This window comes from Mesoplodon bidens, assembly GCF_964165515.1.
Source record: "Mesoplodon bidens genome assembly, chromosome: 3".
In the NCBI taxonomy this organism is placed as follows: Eukaryota; Metazoa; Chordata; class Mammalia; order Artiodactyla; family Ziphiidae; genus Mesoplodon; species Mesoplodon bidens.
Window position 1 is genome coordinate 67131258 of NC_138178.1, and position 17188 is coordinate 67148445.

At 54.1% G+C, this 17188-nt stretch overlaps 1 protein-coding gene across 1 annotated transcript in view; it reads right to left on the reverse strand.

Annotated features, from left to right (window-relative positions):
* Window positions 1-11679: 11679 nt before the first annotated feature.
* Window positions 11680-17188, reverse strand: part of OTUD7A (OTU deubiquitinase 7A) — a gene marked incomplete at its 3' end in the record, with an annotated part of 366278 nt that continues 360769 nt past the window's right edge. The window contains exons 12-14 of the mRNA XM_081228494.1: window positions 14460-14574; window positions 14201-14285; window positions 11680-13113 (exon numbers count right to left, since the gene is read on the reverse strand). Of these exons, the coding sequence (XP_081084620.1) occupies window positions 11680-13113; window positions 14201-14285; window positions 14460-14574 (1634 nt within the window). The remainder of the gene's footprint in view (window positions 13114-14200; window positions 14286-14459; window positions 14575-17188) is intronic.

A 17188-nucleotide genomic window follows, 5' to 3' on the forward strand; every position in this document is an offset into this window, starting at 1 on the left:
AGAGCACCAGAGTTCTGGACAAAGCCATGCCCTCCTCTGCATGTGACTATTCTTCTCTCCAAGAAAGAGGTCCTGGCTGCTACTGGGTCCTGGTGGGGACTGAACAGCTGACAGGACATCAGTGGACTACAGTCCTGAGCTCAGTGCATTATGGGCTGAGTGTGACCTGCCCCGCCCTCCCAGGAAGTCAGGTCTATGTGGCTGCAATCTGTCATCTCATGGAGATGGTGTGTGAGAGCCTAAGAAAACCCAGAAGGCACACGCAGTTGCGTGAACAGGTGGCTCAGACCCTGCAACATGTCCTCTTGCTTGTGGCCTCCTCTCCCGCAATCGATACCTCCTGGGAAGTTCCCAGTAACCAAATGGTGGAGGAGGCTGGCTTTCATGCGGTTCTCTGTGACATGCTGGCTCCAGCTGAGAGCGAGCTATGAGGGCATTACAGCCCCAGTCTCAAGTGTCCCTGGAAGACGGTGGGGAAGTGAAATCATCCCAGTGGACAGAGCTTGAGCAGAACAAATGTTTATCACTTTTCTGGACTGAAAGACGGCCAGAGGAATTCACCTACACTAGTGATTCTTCCCCTCGCCCCACCGCCTTGGGGATATTTGATATTCACATCCAGGTGGAGAGAGCTACTGGTATCTAGTGAGTAGAGGTCAGCCAGGGACTTGCTGCACATCTTACCATGCATACAGGACTGCCAAAAAGAACGATCTGGCCCCAAACATCATGAGTGTCACTGTCGAGGAATTCCGATCCACCCTGATTTATGGGCAGGGACAAATAGTTGACTGGACAGTCAGGAACTTGGAAAGAATAGGATTCAAAGATCGGTGACAAGGAGGTGTGGTGACGAAGGAAGATGTCTGGGGACGGCTCTCCTAGAGCATGGAGATATCATGTCCCATGTTTATGCTCATTAAATGTACCCTGTGCAGAGGAGGCTCTCAGGAATCGGTTGGATGAGATGGCAGGTCCAGTGATGTCAGCCAACCCTTTCTCCAGCCATCTTGATGTTTGCTCAATCGGCCCCAGTACAGAGGGACCCGTTTGCAGCGATGGAGGCTGGGGATGAGCGAAGCGACACGATTTCCCCTCCTCAAGGCCAGCCTGGAGGCTGCCCCTGCTGAGATCGAGTGACATTTGGCTGTGGGGAACGGCGCAGAGCCTCCATGTGGTTTCCTCCCTAGGGTGGCCGGTCAGACGTGGCTGGCTGACTGTGCTGGACCCTTTCCGTTATGAAGTAAATTTCTCTCACTGGAATAGATGTGTTCTGGATTCAGGTGTGCCTTCCCTGCCTGCAACACTTCTGCCAAAAACTACAATTCATGGGTTCAAAGGATGCCTCTCTCACTGTGATGGAGCTCCACACAGTGTTGCTTCTGCAGAATTTCAGCTTCATGGCTATGGGATCACACACAGGGGCTTCACTCACTGCATATCCAGCTGACCCGGGAGCAGCTGGCCTGATGGAGCTGGGAACGGCCCGCTGGAGATTGAGCAATGGTGCCAGCAGGGAGGCAGCTCCTGCAAAGGCAGGAGCTCGGTCTTACAGATGGACCTGATGAGTTGAATCAGCCACGGCCATACGGTGGGGTCTGTCCCATGGCCAGAACACATGGTCTGGGAGTGGGAGTGGCCCTTGTCACCATTTTGCCTCGTAACCAAGAACCTGTGCTTTCCCGCCCCCACCCCGTTCCCAGGGAGGGAGGGCCTCCTCCAGGAGCCACGCAGGGTGTCACTGGTCCGGAGGCTGAGACCCGGCCATGGGGGCTTCTCAGGCCGCCGCCGCCTCAGTGCAGAGGAGGGAGCTATTATTTGTCTGGTGACGAACTCTAATCATCAAGGAAACACGGAGCTGCTGCTACACAGAGGGCTTGATGATCTGTGACATTCAGGGGACTCTTGGGGGTGCCTTTTATTATATCCATGCCCCCAATAAAAGTTAATGGTCAACTACAGCATCCAACAGGGGGCTTGTGATGATTCAGACCTCTCGGGAATGAAAGTTTGTGTTATTTCATCAGAAATGAAAGATCCCAACAAGCTGAGGCCCTGGCTGAGGGCAAAGGAAACCAGACTCATTCTGGAAGAAGGAAGTCAGGAACGTCAGCCATGGTCCCTGCCAGTGACAGACACGTGGTTTGTCAATTCTCATTTTCCTCCTTGCTTGGGGTGTGTGTGTGTGTGTGTGTGTGCGTGTGCGTGTATACAGACAATATGTGTATATGTACACACATACACACATACCTATGCATACATGCACATGGGCGTGCATGCACGCACACGTGCACGCACGCACACACACACACAGAGGACTTGCTCTTTTCTTTTACTTCCAGTATCTCTCAGCGTTGTCCTTGCAACAGTTCGCCACTTGCCAGCTGCAGTTTGTTCTAATTATGTTTTCCCCCCCACGGAAGGTCCTGCCGAACCATGTCCCCCTCGGAGACACCAGCTCTTCCTCCTCAGAGGCCTGCTTCCAGCCCTGGATGCCCCCCACCCCTCATGCTTGTAGCTCATAACCACCTGGCCCCTGAGCTTTGCCCCCAGCCGTGTGATGAGCTTCACTTTCTCCATGCTGCCTCCATGGGCCCTTTTTGTTCTTTGCAGTCTTCTGATCCTTGTTCAACCAAGTCCCCATATTAAATTCTCTCTGTTAAAATAACTGATATGACTTCTGTTTTCCTAAATGATACATGGATTCCATGACTTGCTGGGGATTTAGAGATCCTTCCCTCAAGTCCCTCATTTTACAGAATATACTGAAATTTTATAGAAAACTGGGACCTGGAAAGGGGAGATGCCTTTCTCAAGGTCACTGTAATTTAGGGGCCAGAATTTCTTTCTTCCTGTGCAGGGCTCCCACCACCATCCTGTAAAGCCTTTTAAGCACCTCTCAAAGCTGCCGGTGGAGGAGTGTGCTTTTCACGTGGGATTCTCTACCTGTCCTGCAAGAACTAAGCACAGTCTCCTATTTTCTAGCAGAGAAGAACGTCTGAACCAAAAATGGAAGGTGGATCCCTGGCTGGACACTGTCCCCAGGGCCACAGTGCATCCCACAGGCCAGCTGAGCATCTTTCCTCTCCTCCTCCTTCTCCTTGTGTGTCAAGTCCACCCACGGGACAGGCTGGGAGTTGCCCCTGGGTGGCCCTGCAGCTGGGAGCGGGGGTTCTTCCATCAGGCAAATTAGAGCTGGAATCGTGGTTTCGCCACTTACCTTGCCAAACTTCCCTTCTTGTCTACACAACAGGGATTTTGACATCTAACTCGCAGGGTTGTCGCCTGGATAGAATCCCATGATGTCTATGATGTGCCTGAGGTAGAGCATAGCACGTGGTGGCCACCACCACCGCCACCACCGCCCCTGCCCCAGCTCCTGGGAGGTGCTCGGCTATGACTGTGCCGGGGGCCCATTGCCTGCCTGGGACAGGCCTGCAGCCCACAGGGAAACGACTTACTTTCTTTTACAGACACCATGCCTCTCCTGCACAGAAAAACATGTGCAAATAAAAATCCACAGTAAAATCCTCTCATTCTCTGTGCCCTCCCAGTTGCCATCTTGCTGACCTCTGGCGAACACACACGTTAAGGGAAGCTCTATTGTTTTCATTTTGACAGAAAGTGTCCTGACCATTTAAAAAGGACAGAAACTCTTGTCTTACATAATAAAACTGTGATACCTAGGTTTACATCTCATCTGATTGGAAGAACACTTAAAATAAAAATGGTAAGGATGGACACCTGTTAGAACCTCTTCCTCCGTGCCATAAAACTTTTCTTAGATGGTGTTTCACCAGGGACACTGGAGTGGGTAAATAATTGGACCAGCCAGTGCTTTACAAACATGTTAATTTTATTGAGTAGGCATCAAAGCTTCTCTCCATGTCAAGTAATGGAGAAGCCGTATCACACGGATTACAGAGCTATTGTTACTTGAAATAATCTTTCATAAAAGAAAGAAATGAAATACAGTTCTTCTATAAAAAGTGCAGTAGTAGTCATTACTGGAAGTTTTCCAAAATGAAAGCAAAATTTACTACATATTGCAAAAATTGGTTTAGTGCTTTAATACTTTACAAAGTAACAACCCAACCACCAAAGACAAGCTCTTACAATGGGTTCCTTCTCCAAGGATAGACCAGATGGAAAAGAATATTTGCATTGAATCAGAAAAGGGTTCTGGACAACTTGGTTGAAGTAACAGGGATTTCTGACCCCTTTCTGACTCAATGTTTTCCTTTGTCCATGGTAACAAGTAAACTGGGGAAACAAAGTCATGTATTTCATCCCAAATCAGTCAAATGAACCAGTAAAAGAAAAAAGAAAGGGAAAGAAACAAAGGAACTACATTTACTTGCCAATGCATGTTGGAAGGAACCAAGCAAATACACATCAGCAATCATCAGTTAAAACGAGACACACTGGTCAAAGCTGAGGGTGAATGGGGTTCAGGTTTTGAGTGCAGACTCAGGGGAGCCCGCGTGCCTCTAAGGGCCCTGTAGGTGGTGGAGGGCCCCAGGCTTCCTCGGGGTGTTGAATGATGACTGGCTCTGGGAGGTGGCGTTTGCCTCGTGTACAGGGGCTCTGGGCCACTTGCCCATCTCCAACTGTGCTCACGGTGGCTTTACTAGTTTGGGTCACAAGTTAGTGTGGACAAGCTGCCCCACTCCCACCTACCAAATCATCACTCCAGGGCAGGTGTTTGGATTCCATTCCAGGCAAGCAGGAAAAACTGGACGGGCTGCAGGGCTCCTGCCCTGGAGAAAGTTTTGCGAGGGCCAAGGGAGCAGCCCTGGAAAGGTCGCCCTCTCTGAGCACTGGCCAGGAGCATGTCCGCCACACCCGCATGTGTCAGGGCAGCAATGAAAGGGGCCTTGTTTATTTGGCAATTCAAGCGAAGGGACACACGCGTGTGGGCTCACTCACTGTCTGCTCGGCAGCTGCCAAGGGAGTGCTACGAGGGAGCTCCTGGCCCACCAAATGGGGGACCCTAAAATATGGCACCCAGAGAAATGACATCAAAACCACGGAAAGGGAAGAAGAGAAGGACAAAGGCTTTTAACCAGGCCACAGTAGGACAAGTGTCCTATAAGAAGCTTGTAACAGTATTTTGCCAACAACTCATAGAGGAAAACACATTTGGCCAAAGGACCTAGAAGTAAACACCAAGGTTAGGTAGTTGGGAAGATCATCCCGCAGGGGTAGGAAGTTCAGAGGGGGAAGCATCCCTCCCCTGCTGGTGGGCGAGGCCACCAGGGGGCCGGGCCGAGGAGGCTGTGTTGTTTGGCTCTGCTATGTCCAGGCTCTGCCCCTGCAGTACACATACACCTGTGACCAAGGGGCGACTGGGGGCCTCCAAATTTGTCAACGCAGTCCCCCCACACCTGTGTGAGCAGCTCCCCTTCCCTGAAGGCCTGCTTTTGGTGACATAAGAACGGGTCCTGCTAGTGGTCAGGCTGATGCCCTTTCCTGGGCAGGGTCATCTGCTGCCACTGAGTTTGCTCTAGGAAGGAAGGCCTATCTCCCTGGAGACACTGTGAAGGCACAGCGTCCTAAGGACCCATTATCAGGGACTCTCCAGAATGGTCCAGGCCCATGACGACCTCATGGAGGGGTGTGATCACGAGAGGTGCCCTGGAGGAAACTGTCTCCACCTCAGCCTGTCCCAGAGGGCCATCTATAAACAGCGGAGTACCTTCTCTATGAGGGAGGGCCCCGGGGCAGGCGTTTACATGGGAGACCCGCCACCATCAGGTCTGGTGCTCACTGCCGTATCCAGCCTTCGTAAACCACAGGCTGGAGAAGCAGCCAGGCTGCTGTATCAGCTAAAATTCTCCCCATTTAGGGGCAAGAGTAGAATCTCGATTTGATAAAGGCTGCAACTGATACTTTTAGGCTCCTTAATATTTATCAAATTATTGATTTCATTTTCTTTTTTCAACAAGTGTTTATCCAGCACCTAATATATGTCAGGCGCTGTTGTAGGCACCAGGAGTACAGCAGTGAGCAAAACATACAAAAATTCCTGCCCGCGTGGAGCTTACATTCTATGGGGGCTGGAGGGAGGCATACAATGAATGAATGAATGGATAATTCACACGCAGCCCTCAGGTGGCGATAAATGCACAAGAGGAAGACGCACAGGGAGGCGGCAGGGAGGGTGGGATGTGTCGGCTTATTAAATAACGAAGTCAGGGAGAGCCTCCTTGAGAGGTGACATTGGAAAAAAGACTGGCAGGTAGTGAAGGGTGGCTGAGGGTGGGTGTTGGGAGAGGACATTCCAGGCAGAGGGCATGTGCAAAGGCCCTGGGGCAGGCTTGCGTCACTGGGGCAGAGGTTGGAGAAGTACAGGGGTGGGAGTGGTCTTTGTAAGAACCTAGTTGTTTCTTTAAAGTCATCCTTCAGTGTCTGTTCTATCACAGATGTTCTCAAGGAGCTGGCTCCACTAATTTATCCTCTTTAAAATAATGGGTTGCTTTGGTCTTAAGCATATTCAGCCTATATTTAAAAAGCCAGTGGTACCTCTCATCTTACATTAAAGAACTGGTTGTGCGTGTGTGTGTGTGTGTGTGTATTCTTGAGATGCTCTCTTGGAGGAATAAAAAAGGATAAGCAATGGGCCTCATTTTGTACATACATAATTAGGGTGGGACTCTTTTTGCAAGCATCAAACAGCAAAAATTGAAATTTCAGCAAATTATTTTGCAAAATAAAATGGAAATAGTAATATTTTAGCCTTGTTTGGAGATTCTGGTTTCTGTGCTGTTCCTGCGGTGATGTGTGTATTAAGTCAGCCGGTGGGGGTGGGGGTGGAGGAGCACGGCATCTTGACACAGCACAGACTACACACGCACTTGTTCCCGAGAGGTCTGTGCAGGGCAGCCCCCTCTCTATTCTCTGCTGGGGGTGGGCATGGAGTGAAGAGGAAGGACTGGTTTTGGGGAACAAAGTTACCCACGTGACTACGAACAGACCATCTCGCACATTGCTCGGAGCAATCATGAAAGTCTTCCTGATCAGGGTGCCTCGGAGCGCTCCCTGCAGGCTCCAGGCCTCCTGAGGGGAGCGTGGGGCCCCTTGTCATCATGTGTGCCCTGTGGGTCTCCCGGGGATGAAGCGCCCTGGGCCCAACCCCGTGTCAGCAGATCCACCGTTAGAATCATGCTCTGGGCCGCTGGGACCCACGCTGGAGAGTGGATCTGGGCACTGGGGGGGACGAGACAGAAACAGGAATGAAGCTGGGCACCTCTCCCTGCCCTGGAGCCCCACACCAAAGCGGCCCAGTTCTAGTAGCAAGGAGAACTTATAGTTAGGACTGAAGGGCAAGGTGGGGCCCGGAGGTCTCCAGAGAGCCACCGCTTTAAGGCTTTTTGGAAGGGGGTGCCTGCTCCCTGGTGCCAGGGGTGCCAGCCACCACGGGGCCCTTTCTTGGATGTGCCTGCACTCGGATGACAGCAGAACCAGACTCTGGACAGAGGCAATGTCACAGCGGCCGGGGTCTGACAAGGCAGGGCCCGCTCAACCACAACACATGTTTTCTTCTTATTTATTAGAAGCATTGGAACAAAGAAAAAGAAAAAAGCACTCGAGGAACTTAATTTGTAAAGTCCACAACACAATGAGGAAAACTGAATCGTGTCCTAAAGAAAGAAACCCTCCCAAACGTGCATTACTCCACGTCTCTTAGTAAACATGAAAGACACAGAGAATGGAACACATGGTTTGGCAAAGCCTTTTTTTTTTTCCTCGCACAAATTTCCCACCACTGATGGGTACAGCCCTTTTTTCTTAACCAACATGAAATATATTTTGATCGGTTAAGTTTATTTCTGCAAAGTAGAGTAGTTTGAAAAATAAGCTTGTAGTCGCTAAGCGAGGGGGTGAGAGCCACGTAGCCACGGCCCTGCCCCAGAGGCGGTGGGCACTGCCTGGAGGATTTCACACCTCGAGGTGTGCCCCCTGCTATCTTGAGTCACTAAATTCCTGACGGTAAGCTACCAGAATTAATAAATCAAATCACTTTGGAAAACATAAAGTTTGTAACGTAACAGATCCCAACTTTTCAGAACATCACTGGAGCCACTGGGTGGTGATAGGTAAGAAAAAGGTCCACAGTAACTTAGTGAATAGAAAGTATTCATTTAAGAGGAAAGATGCAGTACCAAAATCCAGGAGCAGAAAACGAATCAAGCTTTCCATGGAAAAAGAAGAGACATTTACACAGTTCCACTTTCAGAGGGGATATGAACAAATAGCAGAAAGCGTTTCACCCCCAAGAGCCCACAGCGGAGCCCCACCCAACCTAAAGTGAGCCCTCCAAGGGGGTAACCCTGTGACAATATAAGGGTGCAAAATATTGCTCTCTGGCATATTCTGAAAATAATATAAAAATAATTTCTATAGTACAGTTTAAACTTGGCTTGTAAAATATCAACATAACACAGCATAAAATCTACAAACAGAATACACTTAAAAACGCCTTCCTTTCACAATATATATTTTTTTTAAAAGTCATATACCCAGGTAATGCAGTTGCAGGAAGTGTGAAGCAAATGACTGAAATAACCTCCACTGGGGTTTAGAAGTATCTGGGATCCTTCTGGAAATGTGCTGTCACTTAAGAGACATCTGACCTTTCCAGAAAGGGAAGTTTGGCCAGGCCAGACCGGCTGGGGAAGGCGGCCCACAGGTGAGGCAGCTGCTCAGACCGTGTCCAGGACCTGTGCCTAGGTGGGGCTCATGGCCTTTCTAGAATCGGGACTGGCCGTCTTCCTTTTCTCTAGCACCCCCAATCCACTTCCTTTCCCCCCCACTCCACAAAGGGCGCCCAAGTCACAGAAGGGCATTAGAGGACCTCTTGACCCACATGTGAGAAACACAGCAGTTTCTAATAGTTCCCATCCAGCCTGATGAACTCATTTCGCCTGAGAGATGTCTGGCCTGGGACCAGGGCTAAAGAGCTCTTGTGAACACTGGGGCGGGGGTGGGGTGGGGTGGGTAGCTGGACCAGCACATTTAAGGGAACAGTGGGCTCTCGCAGTTTTTAACACTGTTTAGAGGAAGGATGGATCCAGATCTCTCACAAGAGGAGACGCCTATTTGTAAATGATGTGGACGGAGGGCATCGTACCAGATGGGAGTGACACCCACAGGCGCCCTGCACATGGAGTGGCCGGTGCAGGGGTCTTCCACGTTGTGGGATGGGGGAGGGGAGGAGCCTGGGGGTGGGGTCTGGGGTTGGATCTCAGGCTCTTATTTATGGCATATATGTCAGATGTGGGTGTGGTGGTGGTGACTCTGAAATCCAAGGAGCTAGAACAGGTCACTGTTTTTTGATATTACCTACAAATTACACTGCCTGGCTTTAAAGGTTTTCCTTTTTCCTCTGGTACTACAAATGTACCATTTTTATTCTCAGTTTGCCTTTTTTTTTTTCCTTTTTTTTTTAACCTGGCAGAGAGCATGAGAAAGATAAAATATTTGCACAGCCAGTTTTGGAAATTTCTGGTTGGCTGTTTTCATGTTAAAAAAATTAAAAAACAAACACGAGATTACTTTCTGCCTCCTTGACTTCTTGTGCGTATGTATTTGGCTTCTGAATGCGCAGGGGAGCATTTTCCAGGCTGGCTGTTCCACCTTCTGTGAGATGCAGGGCAGGAACTGGCGTCTACACGTGACGCCAGTTATTTCCTGTGACCTCGCAGCTTTGGATGGCAAAGCAGTTGGTCAGTATGACGTGAAGAATCAGTCCAAAAAGCTGCCACAAACCCTCTTGATGAGAGAATTTTTAAAAACTACTTTTTTTTTTTAACAAAAGAAACCCGAGTAATATGAAGGACATGAATGTTAGTAATTACCACACACTGAAAGTATTGTTTAGCACGAAAAGTAAAACTTTCGAAAAATTTAAGATCCTATTTAATAAATAATTTTAAGGAACCACTTATGTAAACCTTGAATAAATCACTGAAAACTCCACGTGCTGTGGATAATTAAAAACAAAAAGGAATTACTCACAGGAGATACTCAAATTAGTTTATTATATCAATAATTCTTCAAACAAGTAAAAAAAATCCCCTTCCGTATTTTTTTTTTTTTTCTTTTTCTGCTCTTTATCTCGGGGGAAAGCATCCTTTCTGGAGAAGGAGAAGCTGGCGCCAATGAAGAGATGGTCTACCTCCTGTGTTTTCTGAAGATACACCCACAGCGAAGCTGGGTGCTTTCTCCTCTCTTTCTTGGGATTATTAGAGGCTATTCTAAGGCTCTCACAGGTTTTAAAGGATTCTTTTGCTAGTGAGGATTTTACCCATCGTATCTGTATTTCTTGGAAACGAGATCTTTCCTTAGTGAGGCAGGTTTAACGCCTCAGTGTCCTTGGCCAAGAACGGTATTCTCCAGAGGTAATCTTGGAAGGAAGACGCTGCATATTGCTGCTCAGAACAGGGTAGCTAAGGACACATTATTTTTTCCTCAAGAAATGTAAGGAGGCACCAAAATAGGGACCGCTCAGGGATGGGGCTGCCCCTCATGTGTTCTGGAGCCACAGTCAGGGTTACCCGAACCCTGCAGAGGGTACCCCGATGGGAGCGGTGCCCCTCCACCTAGCTGATCCCAGATAGATACGGGTGGAGGTGGAGGTGGGGGTGGGGGTGGGCTTCCTTCCCGGTGGCCCTCAGCCCCTTCCCTCTGGAAAGAGGCGCAGGCCGGGTTTCAGGGCAGCCTAGAGGGGGCTTACACAGTGACCGCAGGGTCAAGTTCTCGCCTCTCTGCTGGGGCACCGATGGTCGCTTCCTAGGGGCCACTCTGGTGACTGAGCATTGTGGAAGTGTCTTCGAAGGAGAAATGTGAGCAGGCTGTCATCTTTGCTCATATATGGTCAACTCCAAATTGTGAGTTCGGAACCTTTCCTTTGGGCCCCAAGGTGTCTTTGGAAAGCTCATGTCACCTGAGCTGCCCGGCACCGGGAGCGATCGCTACACCTCACCGCGCCCTGCGAGGTAGGTTGTCCGGTGCCCATCCTACAGACGCCCGCGGCTTTTGATGGCAGTGTGAATGTCGCTCGAGCCGGGGACTGTGGGAGGAGGTCTTGCTTATGAGATGGAGCCGTGTATTCCTAAAGGGTCACAGGGACCACCAGGGCGCCAGTGGGGGGCCAACCGCCCTGTCCTCCAGGGGCCCGTGAGGGGCACAGGTGGGAGCCCGAGGCAGAGCCGCCACCGCGGTCCCGGGGCCGCGCGTTTGCTTCGAAACCCTGGGTGGCAACAATCGCACGCAGGTGACCGCTACATGGAAGAGATCAGTCGCCGGGTTAGGGAAAAAAGCCAAAAAAAAAAAAAAAAAAAAAAGGCATGTAAAACACTCCCTTCTAAAAACAAAGGGCTGCAAATTTCTTTATTTCTCTTATTGAAGAACAAAAATACCCTTGCAATGGCTATTGAGTTTCCACAGGTACGAGGCAGATGCTAGCTAGCACACCCACTTCCAACAGTATGACTTGTTTCCTATCCGTCTACTACCTGAGTGGCGTCAGTGTAGGTTCAGGCACCATTAGGAACGTTTGACCAAACACGTACACAGCACGGACAGAGGATCGCCGGCCTCCCGGTGGACCAGGGCGCGGAGGAGACACCAACAGCGTGGAGAGAACAGACCAGCCGGCGGGGCCGCGGCGCGCGCTCAGGGCCGGGCCGCGCGCGCCTCGCGCCGCCGCCGCAGCTCCTCGCGGTAGCAGTACGAGCAGTAGTGCTCGGTCTCCGCGCGTCCGTAGAACGCGCAGTTCTCGCGCTGGCAGCGCCGCTGCGCCGGCCCCGCGCCGGGGCCGCCCCGGCCGCCCTCACCGTTCGATCGCGCGGCCGGCGCGTCGGCGTCGGCAAACTCCAGGCCGTCGCGCGCCGCGCCGAAGCCGTTGGTGTAGGTCTGCGACTTGGGCTCGGCCGCGCCCGCCGCCCCCGCCGCGCCGGGCAGGGTTATTGGGACGGCGCGCGCCAGAGACTCGACCGTGTTGACGGTGCGCAGGGCAGCGGTGCGCGCCGGGCTGTAGCTCTGCGACGACAGCGAGCGGTTCTGCTGCGGGTACGTGGCGCACGGCCGCAGCGCGCCCACGGCCGGGGCGCACGCCTCGTCCCGCGCGCCCGCCGCCTGCACGTGGATGACGCTCTGGCGCCCCGGCGCCGGGGGGCTGCGGCCCGGGACCGGTCCGCTGGCACCCGCGCGTCGCGCGCCGCCGCCGGGGCCCGGGGAGGCCGCGCCGCCCGCCGCTGCCCGCGCCGCCCGCGTGCCCGCCGCCGGCCCGGGGCTCGGGCGCTCCTTGAGCTTGAGCACCAGCTGCGTGGGAGGCCCGGCCGGCGGGCCCGGCGAGGCGCGCTCGGGGCCTGGCGCGCCCTCGGCCTCTGGCCTGCGCGGCGGCCGCTTGGCCGTGGAGGCGGCGGCGGCGGCGTCGCGGCGCCGCTGCTCCTGTTCGGCGCTGAAGCGCTCCTGCGCGCTGGTCAGGTAATAGCCGATCATCTCCTCGTGGAACTGGTGCCGGTGGCTGGTGAGCAGCAGGCCGGCGAATATGAACTTGCGCTCGCCCTGCATGGCGGCGCGCAGGATGTTGAGGCTCAGCTTGACGTCCGTGCTGTACTTCCAGGCGTCGCCGCGGGGCCCGCCGCCCTTGTCGGCCGGCGACGCGCCCGCCGTCTTGTCCGTGGGTGACGGCGTGGTCTTCTCCGAGGGCGACGTGCTGGCCGAGGCGCCCGACTCCTCCTTGCTGCCCTTGCGCGCCTTGGCCTTCTTCTCCTTTCCGCGCTCGGGCGGGTCGCTGTGCTTGCCGTTGGCGGAGTTGGCGCGGCTCATCTTGCCGTGCACCAGGCCGCCCAGGCCGCCCATGTTCTTCTTCAGCTTGATGCCCAGCGTCTTGCTGAAGCTGCCCAGCTTGTTGGCCACAGAGTCCGCGCGGGTCTTGTCCTTGTCCTTGCGCTGCTTCTCCTTCTCCTTGTCCTTGCCATTCTTGCCGTTATTGCTGTTGGAGTTGCTGCACACCGAGTCGCGGTCCGAGTCCAGCGAGTCTGGCAGGGACTGCACGTCCTCCCCCGCCGAGGCCGTCGGGGACTCCGGCTGCGCCAGAGGGGCCTGCAGGGGAGAGGGAGGGCGGGGACGGGAGGAGGTTAGAGATCAGTTGGCCCCACGCGGCCGGTGGAGGCAGACCCCGCCGCCACGGTGTGGCTTCCAGCCTCACTGCCCCAAACCCGAGCTGTGTCCCAGCCTGAGAGTCTCCTGATTCTTGATCTAGACCTGCTGCCTTCACAGCCCTCGTGGGGGCGAGAAAAGAACATCCACAGCCACGTCATGACATACTCCAGGCAGCTGGACTCTGGAGCCAGACTGCCACCCACTGTCACTCATGCCATCAGTAACATGGGGTATCGGGACCTGCCTCAGGGAGCCCTGTGAAGTTTAGATACAGGTAAACGCTGGAGTACAAAGCACTCTGAGCAGTGCCAGTTTGTCCTGGGTACTGTGTGCCGGGCACTGCCCTCCTTGCTTTCCTCATGAAACTTAAAAAATATTCGTTACGAGCCCCACTTTATGGGTAAGTAAATTTATGTCTGGGGAAGACCAATTATTTGTAATCTTTTTTTTTTTAAATCCCTTTTCCTGGGACTTCACTACTGAGATCACAAAAACATCAGTCAGATACTTAAAGCGAATCCCTTTTAGCATCTGGAGGCAGGGCCAGCATGGGTCCTCCCTGGGGGAGGGGGCCAAGTGGGGCGCCAGCCCCCCTTCTCACAGCCCTCCCCTCCTGGAGGGGAGAAAAAGGGGAGAGAAGAAAAGGAGGGGGTGCCGAGGAATGGCGCCCTCGGTTCCCTGCCTTTTCCAAGGGCCCACGCACAGTTTTATAGTTAATTCCGCTCCGTGGCAGTACATCGTGTTCCGATCTCGGCAAGAGAGTTTTGTGTTGTGAGTTGCCTACGGTTTGTTTTCTGAGTGGGCGTGTTTATTCCTGTCGCTCTGGAGAAAGTAAGGGGACAAAACCTCCCCTAGCCGGAGCGCGCGCCTACGTCCAGACTCGCAGGCACACGCGCACAGAGGCTACGCGTTGCAGCCGAGCTGGGGCGGCGGGGCGGCGGGGCCGCGGGCAGGGCTGGGATGCACTTCGCCTGCCCGCCCCGGGCCGAGTGCGCCTGCCGTCCGTCCCGGCGCGCGCCAGGCTCACCCGGGTCTCAGAGGGGATCCGGATCCACGTCACATTCATGTAGCTGTGCAGAAGGTTCAGCTTGGCTTCTAGCGACAGGATCAGGCTATCGAGAGAGGAACACCTAGTGAGATGCGCCCCAGCTCACCCTCGCGCACCCCGCCTGCGCAGCCAGCCAGCCCCGAGGAGCAGGGGCGCCGTGCCCAGCCCCTCCCTGGGAAGCCCGGAGACAGACCGCCCCGTAGGGCGCCAGGGGAGGGGACACAGGGTAGGGTCTTACTGGGCCAGCCGGGCGTTATCATTGTCGTCTTTCCCCCACTCCCAGTCCTTCCCGGGGTCCACCGCAAAGTGCAGAGGCAACAGCTTGTGCTCTGAATCCGTCAGGGGGATCACGGCTGGAACGCAAAAGAGAGAGACCCGTGCCAGGTGGACGGGAGGCTCGAAGTCCCCGTGACTCCCAGGGAAGACAGGAAAAGGCCACCGAGACCAGGTGTCTCCATGATTGAGGAAACCGAGTGGAGTTGTACACAGGACCTCTACGCCAGGAGGGGTGTTAAGGCCGGAGGTTTCAAACGCACCACGGACAGTTTAAAAAGTTTCCTCTTTATTGTGGACGCTGAAGAGCATTTGGAGACCTGGGCTTGACCTGGGTCAAAAGGCAGGTGCCGTCCTTGGGCAGCAGACAAAAAACAGCTATTACTGCTTCTGTGGTTTCTAAAGAAGGACCCAGGCCAGACAGCGCACTGAGCAAGGTCACCTGGGAGGGGGCTTGGGGCCAGGCCCGCCCATCTCCTCCCAGAGAAGGGGAGCGAGGGCTGCCTGCCCATCTGCTCTGTGTTGCTGCGGGACCCACGGACCCTGTAGCCCTTGCCACAGGGAGCTCACATCCTGCACTGGGGACAGGATGACAGGTGACATACAGCTCAGGCTGTCAGGTGGTGATAGCGCCCTGAGGGTGAACAGCAGGCTGAGGGAGCTTTGGCTGAGGGAGCTTTGGCAAGCTTTTCTAGGGCTGACCAGTGAGCTTTCTGAGGAGGGAACGTGTAGGTGGACAAGGCAGTGAGGAGAGACGGGCTCCTCACTGCACCCAGGGATGGATTCCTCAAAACACACCCCTGCCCTGGGGGAACCTGGGCCCTCCTCAGAAAGGCTGGGCTGGAGGCTGCTGTTTACAGGTTTGTCTGGGATCTGCTGGGAGCTTCTGGGCCTGGTGAGATCAGCTCCCTAGTGACGGGCTTACTCTTGTTGTCAGGGGGAGAGAGTGGGAGCCATCCCATTTCTGCCCTCTGGGCAGCAGCCTTGCGTGGGGACTGCACTAAGCTCCCCTGCAGGCCTCACCTGAGCATCAGGCCCCAGCAGAGTAGCACAGCCTGGGGCTCCGCCAGGCCAGCTGCTATGTTTGCTGGAGCTGGGCTCCATGCCAGTGGCTGGTGGAGAGAGCACTGGGTGCTGCCCTGAGTGCTGCCTGGGGAACCAGCCTGCCCAAACGCTGGGGCTGGTACATGTGGGTGCAGGACCTGGTGCACCTTCAGGTGTGACACTCAGACTCTGCTGCGGCCTCCACAGGGAGGTCTCGCCTCCGCTGTCCCACCGGCTTAGGAGGCAGGTGTGGCCAGGCCCCTTTCTAGAGGGGGAAGTGGGCTAGGAGCTGAAAGTTCATGGATGGGGGCCTCCCTATTTCAGGCTTATCCTTGCCTATTCAGGCCCTGGAGCACCTCTCTCCTGCTCCTATGCTGGCGGCCAGATGTTGCCTGTGCCTGATTGAACACATGGGGCCTCCCACACGCTGCTTCCCTTTGGCACCAAGAGCCCCATCTTTGGGGACACTGAGCCCCCAGGCACCACTCCAGGTTTACCCTACCTTCTCCTTACTCCCCCCGCCCCCCGCCATGCTGGTCATGAATCTGGTGTCACTTCCCCAAGATTCATGACAAGGGAGTCGTGGCCAAAACAGAAAAGACAAATCAATAAACAATAAATACATAAAATCTACGATTGAATACCGTTAATAATTGATTTTCTGGTAAGAAATCAGAAACATTGACTCAGTGCTGCCCTCCAGTTGCTAAAGACACACAAATAATCCTCTTCCTCCACCCCAGCCCCTAACCCCTCATAAAAGGGAAACCCAGCTTTGCTCCAGATTTTCCTTTTCATCTCGATGTGGCTGGGTGGCACTGTGCTCTGGTTTGGGAGGTCAGGGGCCGCTTGGTCTGCCTAGGCCACAGACTGCTCAGTCCTGCCTTGATGTGGCTGTGACACAGAGGCTGCCCCTCCCCGGGCTGAGCTGCAGGGTAGTCACACCCAGGGAGGGGCTGCAGGATAGCTCAGGACCAGCCTCCCTTGGCCCATACCCAGGAGCTAGTCCCATAGTTCCAAGGGTCACCACGACAACAGAGAGAGGGTTGTCCCGGCTTCCCACCCAGGGGTGGGGGCAGGGGGTAGAGGCTCCCTCTGTAGACAGGGCAGCATGGCTCCCTGCAGGGCTTGGTAAAGGCACCCACTCCAGGCGCCATGCAGATGGCCATGCAGATGGCCAAACCAGTGTCCAGGAAACGGGCCCAAGGACTCTTTTAAATAAGCATCCTCTTTGGGTCTTAAAATCAAGCAAATCTGGGAAACATTGTTCTAGAATAATAACCTGTTAGGAGCAGTTTCTGTGGGTGCAGCGTGGGCGATTTTGGGTCTGGCTGTCCACCTTCCCAGGGGAGAGGTGCCTTGAGGGCGCCTGCCCAGGCCCCCACCCTAGCATTAGGAAAGAGCACATGCTTACTCACACCCATGGGGGAAGCCCTGGGCAATGTGGTTGTGGGGTGGGTGCGCCTTCTCCCCTTCACGCCTTCCTGCCGTGACGCCTTCTGATGATGGCGGCCCTACAAGATATCAGGAATGGGCTCCTGACTCCCCACTTGGAGGGGACCTGCCTGCCCATCAGGAACACCTGTTTTAGACTTTATCTGCAGGAGAACCAAACTATCACGTGAAGCCACTGTGATTTTGGTTTATTTG